The sequence below is a fragment of the Barbatula barbatula genome, assembly GCF_947034865.1.
Source record: "Barbatula barbatula genome assembly, chromosome: 17".
Taxonomy (NCBI): domain Eukaryota; kingdom Metazoa; phylum Chordata; class Actinopteri; order Cypriniformes; family Nemacheilidae; genus Barbatula; species Barbatula barbatula.
In genome coordinates this window covers 720,520-739,883 of record NC_136780.1, presented here as the reverse complement: position 1 = coordinate 739,883, position 19,364 = coordinate 720,520, and the positions used below count along the sequence as shown (strand labels likewise).

Genomic DNA, 19,364 nt, shown 5'->3' with positions numbered 1-19,364 from the left:
CACACACACACACACACACACACACACACACACAGTTAGCAAAAATATTGATGTCTGTTTATAACCACACACACACACACACCGTTCTTTATGAGCAATATTCCTAATGATCGAGCACACTTGCCAAACATTAAAACCGCAATCTGAAGTCTAATAAACACAAATGTAATTACACACTCAGTGACGCAAGACATAATTGAGCATTTAGCAGAAAACTCTTGTAATTTCTCTAAATTACACTGAATGAATGAAGCACTGCAGAGATGAATGTTTTCTGCTTATGCGGTACACAATGTCCTCACTGCTCAAAAACATTCATAATATTATTCAAAAACCTGCCGAACACAGACAGACCTCACATTTTAACAAATCTACATGCTTCAAATAAAATGATGTAAAAAGGGTTTGTACGTGGATCAAGTTTATGTGTGAGAAACAATATATATCACACACAACATTATTCTTACATTGTTATTGTGTGGTTATAAGTATTCTTATAAACATAATTCTCTCTGTTCATCAGCAATAAGAAATGTATACAGATCTGGAACAACTCGAAGGGGATTAAATGATGACAGACTGTTTATTTTTTGCTGAACTGTCCCTTTAAACACATTTTTGTTAGCTGGGATGTTCTGGACATCTTGGAGATCATCTAGGAGATAGTGCCACAGCTCTTATTTACAGTTCTCTCTCTGTTCATGTAATGATTTAAACAAACCTATATCACATTAGATGTTAAAAAACACTGTTTATTGGAGTTAGCGAGCGCATTGACTGGATTCCATCAGCAGGGGGCGACGTTACGCTAAAATGACTCATAGTGCCAAAGAGAATAGAAGGAGAGGGATTGAAAGACAACACACACCTGTAAATAAACCTGAACGAATGTTCACATTCATTCTCTTTATGACACAGTATTTTAGATTACAGCTAGGTGTGTTTACATCCCATAAAAAACAACACGTCTCAGGTGATCTGACCTTAAGCTGTTTCTGATGTGATCTGAGGTTCACATTGGTAGTGTAATGCACATGTATGCATCCTCGCCAACGAGGGGGCAGGGGGGTATTCCAGAAAGCTGGTTATGTCACATACCCGCCTAAGTTTAACGGTTAGTGTGTTGCTGCGTCCAGAATGGCATACTGTGACAGTACGTACTGAATTTGACCTATCGGCCGATAAAACACTACGTTCTATATAGTTTGAGTGGGTGTAGTATGAATACATTTGGGACAAACTGCATCCGCCATGTTTTATGGTCACGTGACCCGATGCTCTTTGAACTATGACGTATTAACAACAAACTACACGTGAGCGTTGATAAAAACATCATTTTGTCACGAGAAAATCATTTATTGGCACTTACATTAAAACAGACGTCCACATTTAAGTTTTATTTGATTTACGTTGCTCAGCTCCTGTGGCATCATGGGATAGATAAGTGTCCATCCGATCCACACTCATGAATCTCAGTGGAAGTTCTAGACTGTCCGGGTAATTCTCACCTGCTGTTTTTGGCAAACTGAGGTTTCAAACATACTATTCATGACTCATTTTCGCCTACTATATAGTATGGAAGTAGATGATTTCAGACGCAGCGTGTGTGTATTTGAAAGGGATATATATTTGGTCGATTGCTTAAAGGAACATACAGAGAAAGAACAAAAAAGAGGTTTGATAAAACTCTGATTTATAACGTTGTTTTACAGTCAAAAACTTTAAGCTTCACGGCCGGTTCCATGATGACTCGTAACTCTGTGATCCATTGACTTCAATGTCTTCATGTTGTTTCTGTGAGCGTGTAAACTCAGGGTATCTTTCGTGAGGTCGATTAAACTTCAAACGTGTTCTGGAACTGACATACCCCGAGTAAGCAACGTTTGGGTTAACCGACCCAGAGTTCAGGGTTTAGTTAACCCTGCTTTCTGGAACACACCCCTGTTCACCTGTCAATCAAACACCACCATAAAACAAAAGTCAAAATGTCTTTGAATAGGAACAACAGGCAAACACATGCACAGGACTGCTCCAGTTTCCCTGACAACACGCAGAAGCTCATCTTTAGTTCGGGTGTATGTAAACACGTGAGCACTTGTGACTGGACGGGCCTCCGTGCATCCCAAAGTATGCAAAAAGAGTACACTTGGCACTAGTTTATTCTTATTCCTGTAGATTTTCAAAACATGTTTAAGGGTTGAAAGGTTCATCTCAACTAATTTCAAAATAAAACTAGAATTAAAATCTGCAGGCATGATGAGAAGAACACGCAAAGTCTCTGTGTCTCACCTACACCTGTGCTAACACACACCAAACCACACAGACAGACAAATGGACAGAAGGACAAAAGACCGACAGAGACATGTGAAGTCCTTCTGTGTGAACACATGTGTGAATACCACACCAAACACCGGGGAATGTTGAATCCCTGCTGGGAATCTGGGAACGAGCCAAAACATCCCATAACGAAGAACGTATAAACATCTCTCAGCTTCAGCGATACGAAAACACGTTTCCACACTGCCGTGCCCCTGCCAATTTCCGTGACGATAATTTTCATCCGAACGTAAACGGCCATCCTGATCCAACGAAATCCAGACATTCCAGTGCCAATGCCTGATGTGAATCTCGACAGAAACAAGCGTCACGGAACAGACCGTTGTCATTAGATCCTCCGGAGGAATGAATCTCATTATGAGCCAATCAGATGCTGGTCATCTCGGCGTTCATCAGCTGTTCTTCTGTACAATCTGACCTTTACTAAACACTCATGACCACAAATGTGTTGTGCAGCAGTGTAAGCTAAACATTTCTCTATATTATCAATATTTTAATGCCGTTTCTCGTCATGTTGAGTTTTGTTATTTAACTTCATGTAGCCCGGGTTACATTTTTGCACGCGATCTGTCAATTGTAAGCTGTTACTTGTCTTTTAAGACACATGTTTATACCTTTAGGGCTTTCTGTGCATGTTCACTGGAGCCGATGGCGATGAGATCAGGTCCGGCCATACTGCAGAAACTCTTCAGATGAAGTCCCTGCTGTACTGGAACCGTCGACACGGCGTAGTCCTGAAACCACAAAAACATGATGTCTAATTTAAAATACACACAGTAAAAAAACTGAGGAGCACTCCAGATTTCAAAGATGTTTGAGAGGAGAACATGCGAACGTCAGCGGGGAAAGTATGGTTTTATTTACAAACACTGATTCTCTCTGCTTTCACTTTAGCCGCTCGTACAGCTTTGCACGGCCGTCCTGTTCAAAGTTTCCATAAACTATCAGCATGTGAACGATAAGACGCTGGAGGTCTCGGGAGGATCCGGGACAGAGGACCATTTGCTGCTCATTACAAAACCCATGACGTTAAAAAGCATCTGTGACATTAGCGAGGAATGTTCTGCTTCTTAACCGCCTGTAGATTCTCATTCAGAAATCAAAGTCCCAGAATGATGGCCTTCTTTATCTAGATGGTTTTTAGAGGATTTATCTTGATTTTGGCTGAATACTTCTCATCTGGCTAAGAATGTCACGACAGACTCTAAAATCTCCAAAATGAGCTGTCTAGATAGGAAATGGCCTACTAAGTGCGCATACTATGTGAACCTCATAATGTTTCAGTTAATTTCAGATCAACAAACAGATGGACGAATATTTCCAAGCAAGAACGTTAACGGTGTGATTCAGACTCACCTTAAACGTGTCGGCCAGAATCTCTGCTCCTCTCTGATTGGTCCTCTTGGATAAACCCACGAAAAACTCTCTACCTGAACATCAAAACACACGTTAACAATTCACTCGCAAATATTTTTCATAATTTACTCTTTCTTTCTTTGGTTTAAAGTGAAAATAATGCTTTCATCTTCATATTCCTTTAACCGACACTTAATTTAAACAGTCGAGAACAATAGCGTTTTAAGGGGAGATTTTTAAAACCGCTTTAATATTGCCAGTTGATGTATTTTAAAAGCTATTTTAAACCTATGAAGAAATACTTGCCTTGACAAATAATCCATGTAACTTTTCCGTGCATGTTTTTATTTATCTTATAAGAACAAACTATGTTTTCTGAAACTTTTAAAAATTAACAGGAAAAAAAAAGAAAAAAGTAACCGCACCACCATCAAAGACCAAAACATGCTATTCTTGTGCAAAAGTATCTAGAGTGCTTTCAATTTTTCAAAACCATAATCCTGAAGCTTGGCTGAAGCTACACCTACGCTGCGTCTATATAGTAGGCAAAAATGAGCCATGAAACCTCAGTTTGCAAAAAACTTGGCGAGAATTTTTCTGATTATCTACTACTTCCTCTGAGATTCATGAGTGTGGATCGGATGGACACTTATCTATCCCATGATGCCACAGGAGCTGAGCAACGATCAAACTTCAAAAGTAAATCAAATAAATAGAGCGGAAAACTTAAATGTGGACGTCTGTTTTAATGTAAGTGCCAATAAATGAATTTCTCGTGACAAAATGATGTTTTTGTCAACGCTCACGTGTAGTTTGTTGTTAATACGTCATAGTTCAAAGAGCATCGGGTCACGTGACCATAAAACATGGCGGATGCAGTTTGTCCCAAATGTATTCATACTACACCCACTCAAACTATATAGAACGTAGTGTTTTATCGGCCGATAGGTACTTATTCAAATTCAGTAAGTACGGTCACAGTATGCAATTTTGGACGCAGCGCTAGTCACGGCCTCACATCCATGGACCGTTGGCTAAATGTCTGATGCCTAAGGCAGACTTTTCCGGAAGAACTTCAGCATGTTCGACATCAACAGGATTTCCGGGAGACGTGCGTGTGGCGTTATTTAACGGATCTCCTGGAACACGAGGTCGTCTGATCTAAATAGTAAGCTTTCGTGTTTACAACGGTTGCTATAAGAATTCATCACAATCGACTTCATTCTTAAAAGTTTGCGAGGTTCGCGGCATGACCTTATAATCCTTTTGTTGTTGTTAATTCTTGACACGTTCGTGAATGTACACCGGTTTGTAACTACGGGGACATTTCCACGCCTCTAAACATGACGGGGTAAAAAACCTGTCAGTAAATATGGCCTCTTGAGCGGGCCTTTGCCAAAGAAAGCGCCGGTAAGTTCCAGACCTTCAGTGCTTTTCCATTAAGACGGTATCACTTTCACATTTCCGTGGCGACGCGGCACTGGTTATCATGTGACACACCACAGAGCCACAGCTGTATGACTGATGTATTGCTTTGACATCATTTTTCTTTCTACTCAAAATATTCAAAAATCTGTCAATGTCATGAAATATCAAATATTTCGATTGTAAAATATCTGCATGTGAATGTGTTTTGTTGTTTAAACACGTTATAATGATTGCGTCAGCACAATGTTAAATACAGAAGAACAAATAATTTTAGCCGTAGGTCCTACGCACGAGTATATACTGAGCTTTAGTTGAGCTATAAGCTGGCGCAGCCATGTTTGTTTCTGCCGTGGTCTGAGATCTGTCGGATTTTAATCATGTGAAGTCATCCACATCTATCAAAATACACAAATGTAAGTGCCTGGTGAACTGGTAGAAGTATAGAGTTTCTTTCATCGAACCCCATTGACTTCCACAAAACCACTGACACATTTCTCTAAATATCTTCTTTTGTGTTCCACTGAAGATAGAGTCACAGACAGATTTACAAGCACACGAGGTAGAACAAATGATTTTGGGACGTACTGTCCCTTTAAGAAGTCACTGGATTGTATCTCACATATGTCATTGATGAAATAGAATCAGGGAATCTGTCAGCGGAGGAGAGACAGACAGGTTAGTTAAAGTGCAGAATGTTCTGTGAATAACAACCGGTTGACTTAATCTGGCTCTTCTCAGTCATGATTATGCAAGGCCATTGTTCCTTCTGATCTGAGGACAGTGAGAACTCTATATTGTAGTTAAATAAGCACATGACTGCTAAAGTCTTCTTAAAGATTGATCTATAGTCAGTTCTTGAGGTTCTGTTCGTGTAGATTCACAGTGGAATCTGTGTCTTCGCAGTAGCCGTGGAAGGTTTTATAATGGAGATATTTTCATAGCATCAGGAGATGTTTCTGGCCGGGATATGAGCCAGTCTCTCTCTCCAGACTCTATTAGATGTACTCGTTCAGTTTCCAGCACAATAAATGACCCACAGGAATTCAATGAACACACAATGTCTTTTACACATTATCAGGCATTTAAAGGAACGTTTCTAGCGTTTTAAAAGTTTTGAAAGGAACAGATCGACCAAAAATTAAAAATCTGTCGTCATGTGTTTGTAAACCTGTATGGGACTCTTTCTTCAGTGGAACACAAAAGAACTTATTTTGAGAAATGTCTCAGTGGTTTTGTGTTCACATAATAGAAGTCAACGTGGTTCAGTGTTGTTTTATGATCAACATTCTTCGAAATATCTTCTTTTGTGTTCTGAAGTAGAAAGACAATCACACAGGTTTGAGACATTATTTTCTCTTAATATGTGACGACATATCACGCAACATCTTTTCCCAAAAGTGTTCTCAAAGGGAACCCGGTGTATAGAGAGATGTAGGGCTTCATGCGTTGTAATAGCCTTACACTACTAGCATTTGTCGATAGAAACACATCAAATATTTTCTATTCTTAAAAAAACCTAAATGTAATACTAATTTTAACCTGTGGAGGCCGCCTTGTTTTTTTCGATGACGTAATCTGGTTGCACGCAAAATAAAATGGCAGCCTCAAAGTACAAATATTTTTCTAAAGTTTACGAATACAGTTACAGTTACACTGTTTTTTTATTTCACAATAATAAAGTTATTCATATATTAAGCCATACATCGCTCTATACCCAAGCATCCTGCTGAAGGTCGCTAAAGCGTTGCTTGGAATTTGCTCATTTTTGTCATTTCGGGAAAAGATGTAATTGGCTGCTGATGGTAAGATATGCAGGGAAGCATCCTGATTGGCCGTTATGTGTTGTATGTTTGACAAAACCTCTTGGTTCAGCACCTGTGAACAAGACGTCTCCTCCGTCCAGCGTGGCTGTTTCATCCGTCATCTCCACGATATTCAGACTGAGCTCAGTCAACGCTCTCTTCATGGCCTCCGTCTGAAACAGTAACAATAATCACTGTTTTAAGCTTGTGTAGAATATACGTCATTTGTGTAACGAAAAAGGCCTTGAAAACTCTCTCCACAGTTGTGACATCACGGCTGAATTATGTCCAGGCGGTTTTAACACGGGGGACGAGAGCCACAGGCTGCGCGTTGTAAACAGTTTTGTGGTGTTTAGTCGCGTGGACACATGCAACTACTACTCTCACATTACACCTCTGTAGAGAGAGAACGACATGATGTAACATCCCCATCCTGTCCACATGACATCATCAGAGGTCATGATGAGAGAAGCATACGACTGTGAAGAGAAAACAGGAGAAAACAGGAAAAGCGTCTCGTCTGGACACCGCTGACGGTGCGCGGTAATGCAGGTGTGTGTGTGTGTGTGTGTGTGTGTTTTACGAGATGCAGGTCTCGGGGGCTGCGCTCAAAGCTCTGTTTTTTATGGGATGAATCACTGTTTCCACAGCGATATCTGGCTGTGAGGTCACCATAGATTTAGCTTCCCCTCATTGCTGTCGCCAAGCATGAGGTCGTCCAGGTATGTCGTCCCGGCAACCACAACCCCCCAAAACCATCATTACATCAATTTCACAACGGTTTCATATAGGCTATGTTCTGCTGTAATGACTGGAGTTCTTCTTATCTATTACTTACATTTTCCAACCTCTCAGCTTCTGTCCTTCACTTCACACACACTGGTGTTTTATGGGGATATTCCACAGATTGATTTTATATCAGGCTTATGATATATTCTATCCCCTACCCCAAACACCTAAACCTAATAATCACACAAACCTTTTTGCACATTTTTATTTTCAATAAATATAATTCTCTACACCTAAAACATGTCCCCACAAGGTCCAAATCTACAGCCAGAAACAAACAACAACAACAACATCAACACCACCATATGACAACATGATGCTATTTCATCGAATGTTTTTTTAAATGAACAAAGCATGGGCCTCGCTGAGATTGTATGGATAATTCATTGAGCACCACAGGACTATTGTTAGCCGCGTGTGCCGTGATCTTTATAGCCCTACAGGTGCATTTCAACCACACGACAACGTCTGATGCTTCTGTGTAATTTGATGTGTGTATGAGAGCAACTAACATGAGTGATGCTTTCACCGCAGCTGTAGAAATAAATGAGGCGTGAGCTGAAGGAATTCCTCACACGAACACGGCCCACGGAGCGTCCATCATCCATCATAAACACATATTCAAACAAAACCATTCCAAGCTCTTCAGAAAATATCTGCACAGACATCTGATTTATCATTCACCTTCGGTTTTATAATGTATTCTAGGACAACTCAAACTATTTACCGTAATGCTGAACAAGAGATTTTCACTTGGTGGAAGATAACTCCCGCAAAAAAGAACCACGGTAAACATAGTTCATGTGGGCGTTTCTCACGAAATCTTAGTTTAAAGATTTCAAACTTGACATTCTTAAAAACACTTGTATCGACAAATAACAATAAATGACATGTTTAAAGGCATTAGTTTCAAAACTTTTCATAACGGCTCATCGTTCTGCTAAAAACAAGTGAAGACCGGATTCCGGATACATAATAAGACATTAATGATTCATACTCTTTTTATGTTAAATTCTCATGAGAAGGGAAAAAGTCGTCTACACAGCGAGAATATTATGTTTTTACTAGAAACACATAAAGTAATGTGTTAACATTTAAAAGTTACTGGCACTTGTGTTTTTTAACCTCAAATCAAACTTATTGTAAATATCTTTGTGTGTCTTTAAAAACGTTACGGAGGATGAGAATATCAGTCCTGGACCCTTCTTTCTCCATAATTTCTTAATTTTTATTACATGTATATCCTGTCAATCTTTATTTACTCATTTATTGTAATTTTAGAACATCCAATATTTTAATTTGACTCCGTTACAACATACAATATCTTCAGACAAATCGTGACACGTTACAGTTATGAGAATTTCAGCATAAAAAGCAATGAAATGTATAAATTCCCATGTTAAAATTATGTTTTGTACAAGGTAGAGAACACAATTATCTGTTTTATGATTCAATTCTTTACTGCCACAATGTGTCAGTGGTTTCGTGAGAATCACCCAATTATGGTAAATGTAGAAAGACATAATGGTGATCAATCTGCCTAAACAACACTTTTACTGTAGTAAAACCATGCTAAAAACACCCTAGCAACACACTGAATGCCATCCAGAACAACCTAGAAACCATATAGCAATGCCCTAAAAGATACCTTAGTCAACACTTTTAATTTAGAGTCATTGTTGCAATAAAATGCAGTTTAAATTCAATTTATATGTCATTTAAAATACAACTGTGATTTAATGAAGAGTTGCCGTCAGTGTAAATGTCGTAGTTATCTACTGTACAGTACTTCATCTTATATGTATCTGACTGGAGTTACTGTATGAGGATGGAGACATTCCATCTTTTCTTCTATACCAGAATGAAGACGGACCCCCCAGGCAGACATCTCTAATTCTTTGGTGAAGGGCACATTTATCTCCGTCTCTGGGGTCCGGCTCTATAACAGCGACCGGTTTCAGGTTCTGCCGATCCATTAGAGGCCTTTCGGAGCTCACCTGAGGGTCAGCGGTATCACGGATTCGGTGTCTGATGGAGAAGAGCTTTGTTCAACTTCAACAAGTCACAGGAATGAACTTCATACCAAACCATCAGCTCCTGATCTACTGCTGATAGTCTCTCTCTCTCTCTCGTGCTCAACTTTACTGGAATGAATGCATTGTTTAACCTGCCAGACTTTTTCTACCTGAAACACAGACCACTTTAACCGTTAAACTGTTTATCAGAAAATACTTTCTCTTTCCAAACCTACCAAAGCTGCTAAACTAGACTGTATTTTTGGACACAAGCATGCTGACAGCATGAGGACTTTGAAACGATGGTTGACTTATTTAGTTTTTTAATGAATATGACGATCGGTTTGACGTGTAAGGGACAATGTACAGGACAGGCAGCCGGTTGTTATGGCAGAAATAAGCGCCAACAGTATGATCAGGAGCGGAGGGTCTTGTGTCTCACTGAAGGGGCTTATTACATTATCCCGCCTATTACACGGCTACTTGCCACATGAGAACAAAACTGGACATCAAATATGAATCTGAAATATTTGATGAGCTCATTTTTACCGAATGCAGAACCTTCTGCGATGAAAAGCTGTAATTTCGGTTTTAAAGTAAGAAACCACGTTCAAACATCACGAACAGGCAAATTGGTTTAATCATTTGTAAATATAATGTCATATATGTTATTAAAAGACGTATTTATAATTCATTTTTGTGTAATATTAAACTGTACCTGTCAAAATGATTTGCTGCATCCGGGTTACCGTGTGTTATTAGTTTTGAGCGGTTGTTATCTGGGAATAACGAACCTGCGAATGTCACGACTGGCCAATCAGAATCAAGCCGTGTGATAATAGATGTTATGTTATATTGTGATACAAAACAAAAGTACGTCGTGTTGGTTGAGCATCACATGTACATTCATAGAAATCAAGTTTAACGTTAACATCAGCACAGAAAGACTGAGAATTTGTGACAATTTTGTGACAGATCTTTTAAATTTGTATTAATTTACATAAAGAATGTTTTAATCATTGGTCAAATTTTCAATTTGTATTGAATCGTGTATCATTACACGTCTGTTCTTGACTTGCTATGTTTCACAGTTTTAAAGTGTTCTGGATAGTCGAAGATACTGAAAAAACAAATGTGAAGTGCAATGACTCAATAGTGCAGATATGATAATAAAGATACGATGATGCTTAAAGTTTGTAAAAAACTTTTTTAAATGATAAATAAATACAATTAAAAAGTTTCACATTCATTCTGGGAAAATAACTTTTTAAAGTGACAATGAATCAAGTTGAATACATTGTTATGAGGTTTCATTGGATTTGGATGTTTCCAGCTTCATGACTTACTAACAAACAATAAACTTGAGAGAAAATCCTCTGTTACCATGGCTACAAGTACACCATCCAAAAAACAGCAATAAAATATCGCTTTTCCAGAACTCTCGTCAGACAATAAACTTCTAAGTCACGACAACTCTGTGGAATGAGTGAAATGTTTTCACGCAAGCGATATGTTTCTCGTGGCTTAATAATGTTTTGTGTAACGGCTCATTCCGATTGGCCGAGGGTGCAGTTGAGCGCCACGGACGAGGAAAAGGAGCTTGTAGAAACACACAGAGAGACACAGTGAATACAAACACGAGGAAGACAAAACATTCCTCCCAGACACCTCCAGATTCCCCAGAGACGAGCTGCGCTCCTGGACGCAGACCTGTGTGCGTGTTGTGATCAGCCGTAAATATTAAACATGATCTCGTAAGAATGTGCCTTTCACCCCGGAGACTCAACAAACAAGCAGCCTGGGGTGAGATTCGGATCGTGTCCGACGTGTTATGCCAGGAGGGCGAGAGAGACGGTTCATTGAATCTGAGCTGTACATCAGTCTGATGCAGACGGGACAAATCAACTCAAGAAAACACACAGAGAGAGGAAACATAATTCATGAAGTTAAAAATAAACTTTTATGTGTGTTATGAAGTTTATTTCAACAACAAGATCACCCAAAAGAGACACATTTAGTAAACAAACATCTTCAGCAGAGATACAGTATCAGATCCAGCGGTGAGAGAAATGATGGGATGGCTTTAGAGAGCACATGAACTTTATACTGACTCAATCATACACAACTATCACCTGTACAGGTAAACAAGACCACCCAGAAGTGTGTGCGTGTGCGTGAGAGACAGATGAGAGGTGATATCTGAGCTCATGTTATCCTTAAAGAATGACACAAAACTACTAACACACAACAATACCCACACACACACAGTTACATTACACACAAAGACACACAAACACACAGTTACATTACACACAAAGACACACAAACACACAGTTACATTAACACACACACACAAAGTTACATTACACACAAAGACACACAAACACACAGTTACATTAACACACAAACACACAGTTACATTAACACACAAACACACAGTTACATTAAACACACAAACACACAGTTACATTAACACACACACACACACAGTTACATTAACACACAAACACACAGTTACATTAACACACACACACACAGTTACATTAACACACAAACACACAGTTACATTAACACACACACACACACACAGTTACATTACACACAAAGACACACAAACACACAGTTACATTAACACACAAACACACAGTTACATTAACACACAAACACACAGTTACATTAACACACACACACACAGTTACATTACACACAAAGACACACAAACACACAGTTACATTAACACACAAACACACAGTTACATTAACACACAAACACACAGTTACATTAACACACAAACACACAGTTACATTAACACACACACACACACAGTTACATTAACACACAAACACACAGTTACATTAACACACAAACCCACAGTTACATTAACACACAAACACACAGTTACATTAACACACACACACACACACAGTTACATTAACACACAAACACACAGTTACATTAACACACAAACACACAGTTACAATAACACACAAACACACAGTTCCATTAACACACAAACACACAGTTACATTAACACACAAACACACAGTTACATTAACACACAAACACACAGTTACAATAACACACAAACACACAGTTACATTAACACACAAACACACAGTTACAACACCACACAAACACACAGTTACATTAACACACAAACACACAGTTACATTAACACACAAACACACAGTTACATTAACACACAGTTACATTAACACACAAACACACAGTTACATTAACACACAAACACACAGTTACATTAACACACAGTTACATTAACACACAAACACACAGTTACATTAACACACAGTTACATTAACACACAAACACACAGTTACATTAACACACAGTTACATTAACACACAAACACCACACAAACACACAGTTACATTAACACACAAACACACAGTTACATTAACACACAAACACACAGTTACAATAACACACAAACACACAGTTCCATTAACACACAAACACACAGTTACATTAACACACAGTTACATTAACACACAAACACCACACAAACACACAGTTACATTAACACACAAACACACAGTTACATTAACACACACACACACACAGTTACATTAACACACAAACACACAGTTACATTAACACACAAACCCACAGTTACATTAACACACAAACACACAGTTACATTAACACACACACACACACACAGTTACATTAACACACAAACACACAGTTACATTAACACACAAACACACAGTTACAATAACACACAAACACACAGTTCCATTAACACACAAACACACAGTTACATTAACACACAAACACACAGTTACATTAACACACAAACACACAGTTACAATAACACACAAACACACAGTTACATTAACACACAAACACACAGTTACAACACCACACAAACACACAGTTACATTAACACACAAACACACAGTTACATTAACACACAAACACACAGTTACATTAACACACAGTTACATTAACACACAAACACACAGTTACATTAACACACAAACACACAGTTACATTAACACACAGTTACATTAACACACAAACACACAGTTACATTAACACACAGTTACATTAACACACAAACACACAGTTACATTAACACACAGTTACATTAACACACAAACACCACACAAACACACAGTTACATTAACACACAAACACACAGTTACATTAACACACAAACACACAGTTACAATAACACACAAACACACAGTTCCATTAACACACAAACACACAGTTACATTAACACACAGTTACATTAACACACAAACACCACACAAACACACAGTTACATTAACACACAAACACACAGGTACAGTAACACACAAAGACACACGAATACACACACATAGTTTCATTGACACACACACAAACACACACACACACACACTTAAATTGATGCACAAAGACACACAGACACAACCCCGCTAATGTAATCACCATAAATACACAGCACACACCACTGGACAAAACATGACATGTTTGCTTTCCATGTCATGTGAGTGTCATCTTTCATCCAGTGGCAGTCAGGAGAACACAAGTGTCTTTGTGTGGAGGGAGTGAACAGCACCTCCGACACCGGGCCGGGCAGCAACATTTTCCTAAGAATGTCCTGGCTCTCCGCCCGGAGGCTCCCTACCACCACCGCTCCAGCAACCAGAAATATGACAAACTCGTACGGAAAAAGAACATGAGACGAAAAATAAAATGAACAACAGACCAAAGAAAACGTGAGCGAGAGAGTGTTTGTACATTAAAGGGAAAAGTTAACGGAACTGTAGAGTTTCCCATAAATGCTCATGAAGGGCTTTCCCAGAACTCTTTTTCATTTCTTGATTTTTTCGAGAGATTGTAGTTTTATGGAAAAGAAAAGCTACAAGACGAGTGAGAAATTCATGATGACTCAAACGAACGGCACGCCTCCGTTAAGACAAAGAGCTCCATGAATGTCATGTGTTAGCAAAGCACTTGCTTTGGAAAAAAACAAATCCATCTTCACGCCCTGATCGTGAGTGTTTATCTTCAATCTTACGCCCTGTTTCATCACAGTAAGACACATCTTATTTAAGTGATGGTCTGCAGGACACCGGCCTTATATGGTCAGTGTTTCCTCCAGAAGTGAACATGAAGAATCACCACAGCCGCTCTTAAACTCATTCAGTTAAATCTGTCCATGTAAAAAAAATACAGAAGTCAAGCACTGGACTATATGAACTTTTACACAATCCATGAACTGGTAAAAAAGAACTACCATTGACTTAAAGTAAATGTTAAATACTCTGTCATATGTTACACATGTTTGATGGCTGTTACAGATGTGACCCCCGTCATGAGACCTGTCCTACACGGATCAATTCATACTACCACAAACAACAGCTCCATCACGACGCCCCGGGAAGATTTTCCTCCATAACCACATTTAATTCCAAGCAATGACCCAGTTTTACCGGGAGGTCCGTCTATAACCGTGGAGGGGGTGATGGGTGGAGACACTTCTATACGCTCGCTGTGGATGTGAAGAGAGGCCTCTTCATATAGCCAGACACTTCTGTAATGGAAACATGGATTCCAGACCCTTTGGGGAATAACACAACTTTCTGCTAGTGTCCCATTCTCAAACACACCGAAACGCCATCAATCTTGCAGAAAATTCAGCATCTGCACCAGTGACGTGCGCCAGAGCCGACCGAATTCAACTTTAACCTGTCATGACATAAAGAAACAAAAACTCTCACAGGAGACACCTGCGATGAGTCACAATGAAAGGTTTTTATCTGCTCCCGATTGCTGTACACAAAACTATGAGCAAACATAATGAACTATATAAACATATGATTGTCTCCAGCTGAGGCAATCCCAACCAAGAGAAAAGATGCACTACTTATCACATTAATGCTAAACTTACATGACATGACAACAGTTTGAAGTTATAGCTGCACTCAGTTACATTATAACATTACTATTTTCCCCGCTTATAACATTCATCTGTTGTCTGATATCAGTCACAAAATAATACTAAATTAGACCGAAACACTTTCTACAAATGAAATGTCTTAAATCACAACTAATAATCTCTCCCTGTTATTCATAAACATTTACTCAGTAACGTTTAATCAAAGACACTGAGTGCAGCTGTGACACGTCAGAGGAGAACTGGTCCTCCCGGCTGAGTCTGGTTTCTCAAGAGGTTCCTCGCCACAGGGCCGTGTTGACTTGATCACAGGGACACTGCTTTTATTAAACATTATTTATTATTAATTAGAATAATCTTGTTTGCTCTATAAACACAAAGCTGGTTTCTCTTATTTTCTCCTGTAAAGCTGCTTTTGGAACAACACACACTGTGAAAAGTGCTATATAAAATACATTGAATTGAATTGTTTCTGTCTATCTCTCTCAATCTGTCTCCCTGTTACCGTCTCTCTCACTGTATCTGTCTGTCTGTCTTTCCGTCTCACTGCTTCCATTTCTTACTGTTTCTGTCTGTCTCACTCCTTCTGACTGTCTGTCTGTCAGTGTCGGTGTCACTGTTTTTGTTTCTGTTTCTTTTTCTGTCTGTCTGTCTCACTGCTTCTATTCGATACTGTTTCTCACAATCTGTCTCCTTGTTACGTTCTCTCTCACTCCTTCTGACTGTCTGTCTTTCTGTCTCACTGCTTATATTTCTTACTGTTTCTGTATTTGTCTCTCTCACTGCTTCCGTCTGTCTGTCTGTCTCACTCCTTCTAACTGTCTGTCTGTCTCACTTCTTCTATTTCTTACTGTTTCTGTCTTTGTCTCTCTCAATCTGTCTCACTGTCTCTCGCCGCTTTTGGCTGTCTGTCTTACTACTACTGTCTCAATGGTTCTCCTCCTCCTTGTCTCCCTCCCTCTATGTGTCTCTAAAAGAAAGAATTTGTTGCTTTCATTTGTGTCAAGCACACACACACGCATCAGCTCAATCAACATTGGATGTTGATAAAATAAACATACACACACAGTTTATAACCCAATGTGGAGAGCAGTGACCCTTACTCCAGTGCAGGGTCACAGAAACACACACCACCCGTATCCATGGACGGATTATGACTTTGATGTGTCCTGGCCATGTTTCAAAGGCCCCCGGCATCAGATTTTACGAGAACTGTGTTGAAATAATGCTTAAATACACAGGACGCATCTTTGCATCTAAAAATGCACGACACAGCGCTCAGGAATGGTTTGAAAAAGCGCGGTTTACCAATACCAATATAAACGTAGTTCAGCAGAATAGAAAAAAACGTCTTCTGTGTAAAATGCACAAAAAACAACACAAATTGGTTTATTCATATTTCGCAGCACTCGACCCGTAAAAAAGCTTCTGACCTCTCATGTTACGTGGTAATTGGCTTATTCTTGCATATTTACATTTAACTGCATTAAGAGCCGTTAACAGTCCGCGCATCACAAATGAAGCAATATCAATCCCCAAAGTATTTAATGTTTTCTTAATTTAAAATAGCTGTTTTATCTTACCTGACCGGTATCTCGAGACTGCATTCAATGGCCATTAAAGACAGCGAACTGAGATGTCTTTGACACATTTCTGTGGTTTCAAACTCATTTAGTCATTTTGCCTTCTACTGTCTTGTACACGTGACGTCTGCACACTTATATTACACACACTCGTCCTCTAGATGTCCCTCTCAACAGCGCGGCAATTATGATGCATTATGATTATTTATTTGATTTATTCGCTACAGTTAATACTTCACAACTGCAAAAAGAGTCCCCAAATTCCCCAATATTCAGCGCTATTTTATTGAGAAAATAAATAAATTGTGTGAAATGAACACGTTCAATTAGTCAGGGCCCCTGCGGGTCTAGTGTCCTGGGCACGTGCGTTACTCCGTCCCTGCCCGTATCCAACAACACTAAACTACACAGACACTATCACAATTCTGTCCAACATACACAGGTATTTTATTAACAATACTCTAAACAACTGAAAACTTGCTTCTACAGGATCAGATCAGACCAGAGCCGTGTGACCGACACATAAAGTGACCAATCGCAGGTATTTAATAGATGTTCATTACTGGATCCATTTGGAAAGGATGACAGCGCATTAACAAATGATTCCTGCAAACAATAAAACAGCACACCTGTGAAGATAAAGAGGTTTCCTCCAGGATATTCTGAGCTACAAATCTATTTTAAAGATGTCACGGTCCATATCTGTCAGTTGTGGATCACGTTGTGGTACTCTGGGAATCTTTAAACTCAACTTTTTCCGGCAAAGCACTGATATAAAGCTGTGGATGATTTCAGGTTTCAGTCCTGCCATTTTTGTGTTCAAACTGTCAAACTCAAGAAACCTGAAAGCCGGACACATGCATATAACATCTGAGACGTCATAAACTCAGTTATTTCTGTGACTTCAGTGAGGTTTTACACAGACGTTCATTCTGCTCGTGTTTCATGAATGAGAGCCGATGTGACTAAAGCCAGACGATGACGAAAATATAAACACTCGTCCGCTTTAAACAGATTGATGTTTACTTATTGATTAAATACAATGGACTGACATCATAAATATGACACAACTGCATTATGAAACCAACAAAAGCATGACGTGATGTAATCGAAACACAAAACAAACACACAACCAGCTTTAGATCACAGCGACCACAAATGAATCCTGTGTGTTGCGTGTCGATGTCTAGCAGACAACAGACGGACGAATGAGAGTAAATCAGCATCATTACTCATTCATAAAAACACAGGATTGACTTCAGCTGTCCGTTACCATGACAACGGCATCTGCATCCAAATATTGTGGAGCGAAACAAAACATCTGGTGTGATATTCTCCCTTCTTCACAAAACCTCTTTTCATTATCATTAGAATCATTAGAAACGTCTTCACGGCGGTTTTATATCTATATCGTTGCTTTCAGAAAATATTTACAAGTCATAGATGATGTATTAGATATGTGAGGCTTAAGCACCTGTTTGCATTATGACATTCACATGACTGCTAAAAAAGAAGGCCAGTTAAAGACGGAACGTTTTATGACGGCAACATCATAAACCAAATGACACTCAGTCAGACAGGCCTCTTTTACAACCCCGCTCGCTTCTACAGAGACAGAAACGAGGTCAACAACTACAATTCACCTTCACATTTTACTGCAGTATTTGTGTTCCTCCAGAATCGAACCCGTGACCTTTGTGTCGCTCACGTAACGCTTTACCAACTGAGCTTCAATAAACACATCAATCACACATCCTTCAGATGTTTCGCCTACCCAGACAACATCATACAGGTTCTTACAACGCATCCTTTCGGCACCCTACATGGCTAACAGAAGAGGATGCTGCCTGTGATGTCATCTGTGATGTCACCGCTGGGCTTTGAAGGCTCATGACAGGTGATGCACTTGTTTGATGTGTGAGACATAGTCAGCATTCATGAGCGGGACGTCACGCGCCTGTGACCTTTCTATAGTGTTTGACATTGTGGAGAATCACTTTTTATAATGTCCGGTGTGATTTCTGAGAAAATGTTTGATGTTATAAGACTAGTAACCTGGAATTTTGTGTTTCAAACAGAAATGTCACGCCTTACGAGGCAGGTCACAAAACTTTCCAACTGATATGATCCTAATGATCGTTTC

At 39.2% G+C, this 19,364-nt stretch overlaps 1 protein-coding gene across 1 annotated transcript in view; it reads right to left on the bottom strand.

The window, feature by feature from the left end:
- The window catches only part of ddah1 (dimethylarginine dimethylaminohydrolase 1), a 31,818-nt gene that overhangs the window by 3,821 nt on the left and 8,633 nt on the right, over window positions 1-19,364 (bottom strand). The window contains exons 2-4 of the mRNA XM_079477864.1: window positions 6,997-7,096; window positions 3,694-3,767; window positions 2,952-3,071 (exon numbers count right to left, since the gene is read on the bottom strand). Coding sequence (XP_079333990.1) covers window positions 2,952-3,071; window positions 3,694-3,767; window positions 6,997-7,096 — 294 coding nt within the window. The remainder of the gene's footprint in view (window positions 1-2,951; window positions 3,072-3,693; window positions 3,768-6,996; window positions 7,097-19,364) is intronic.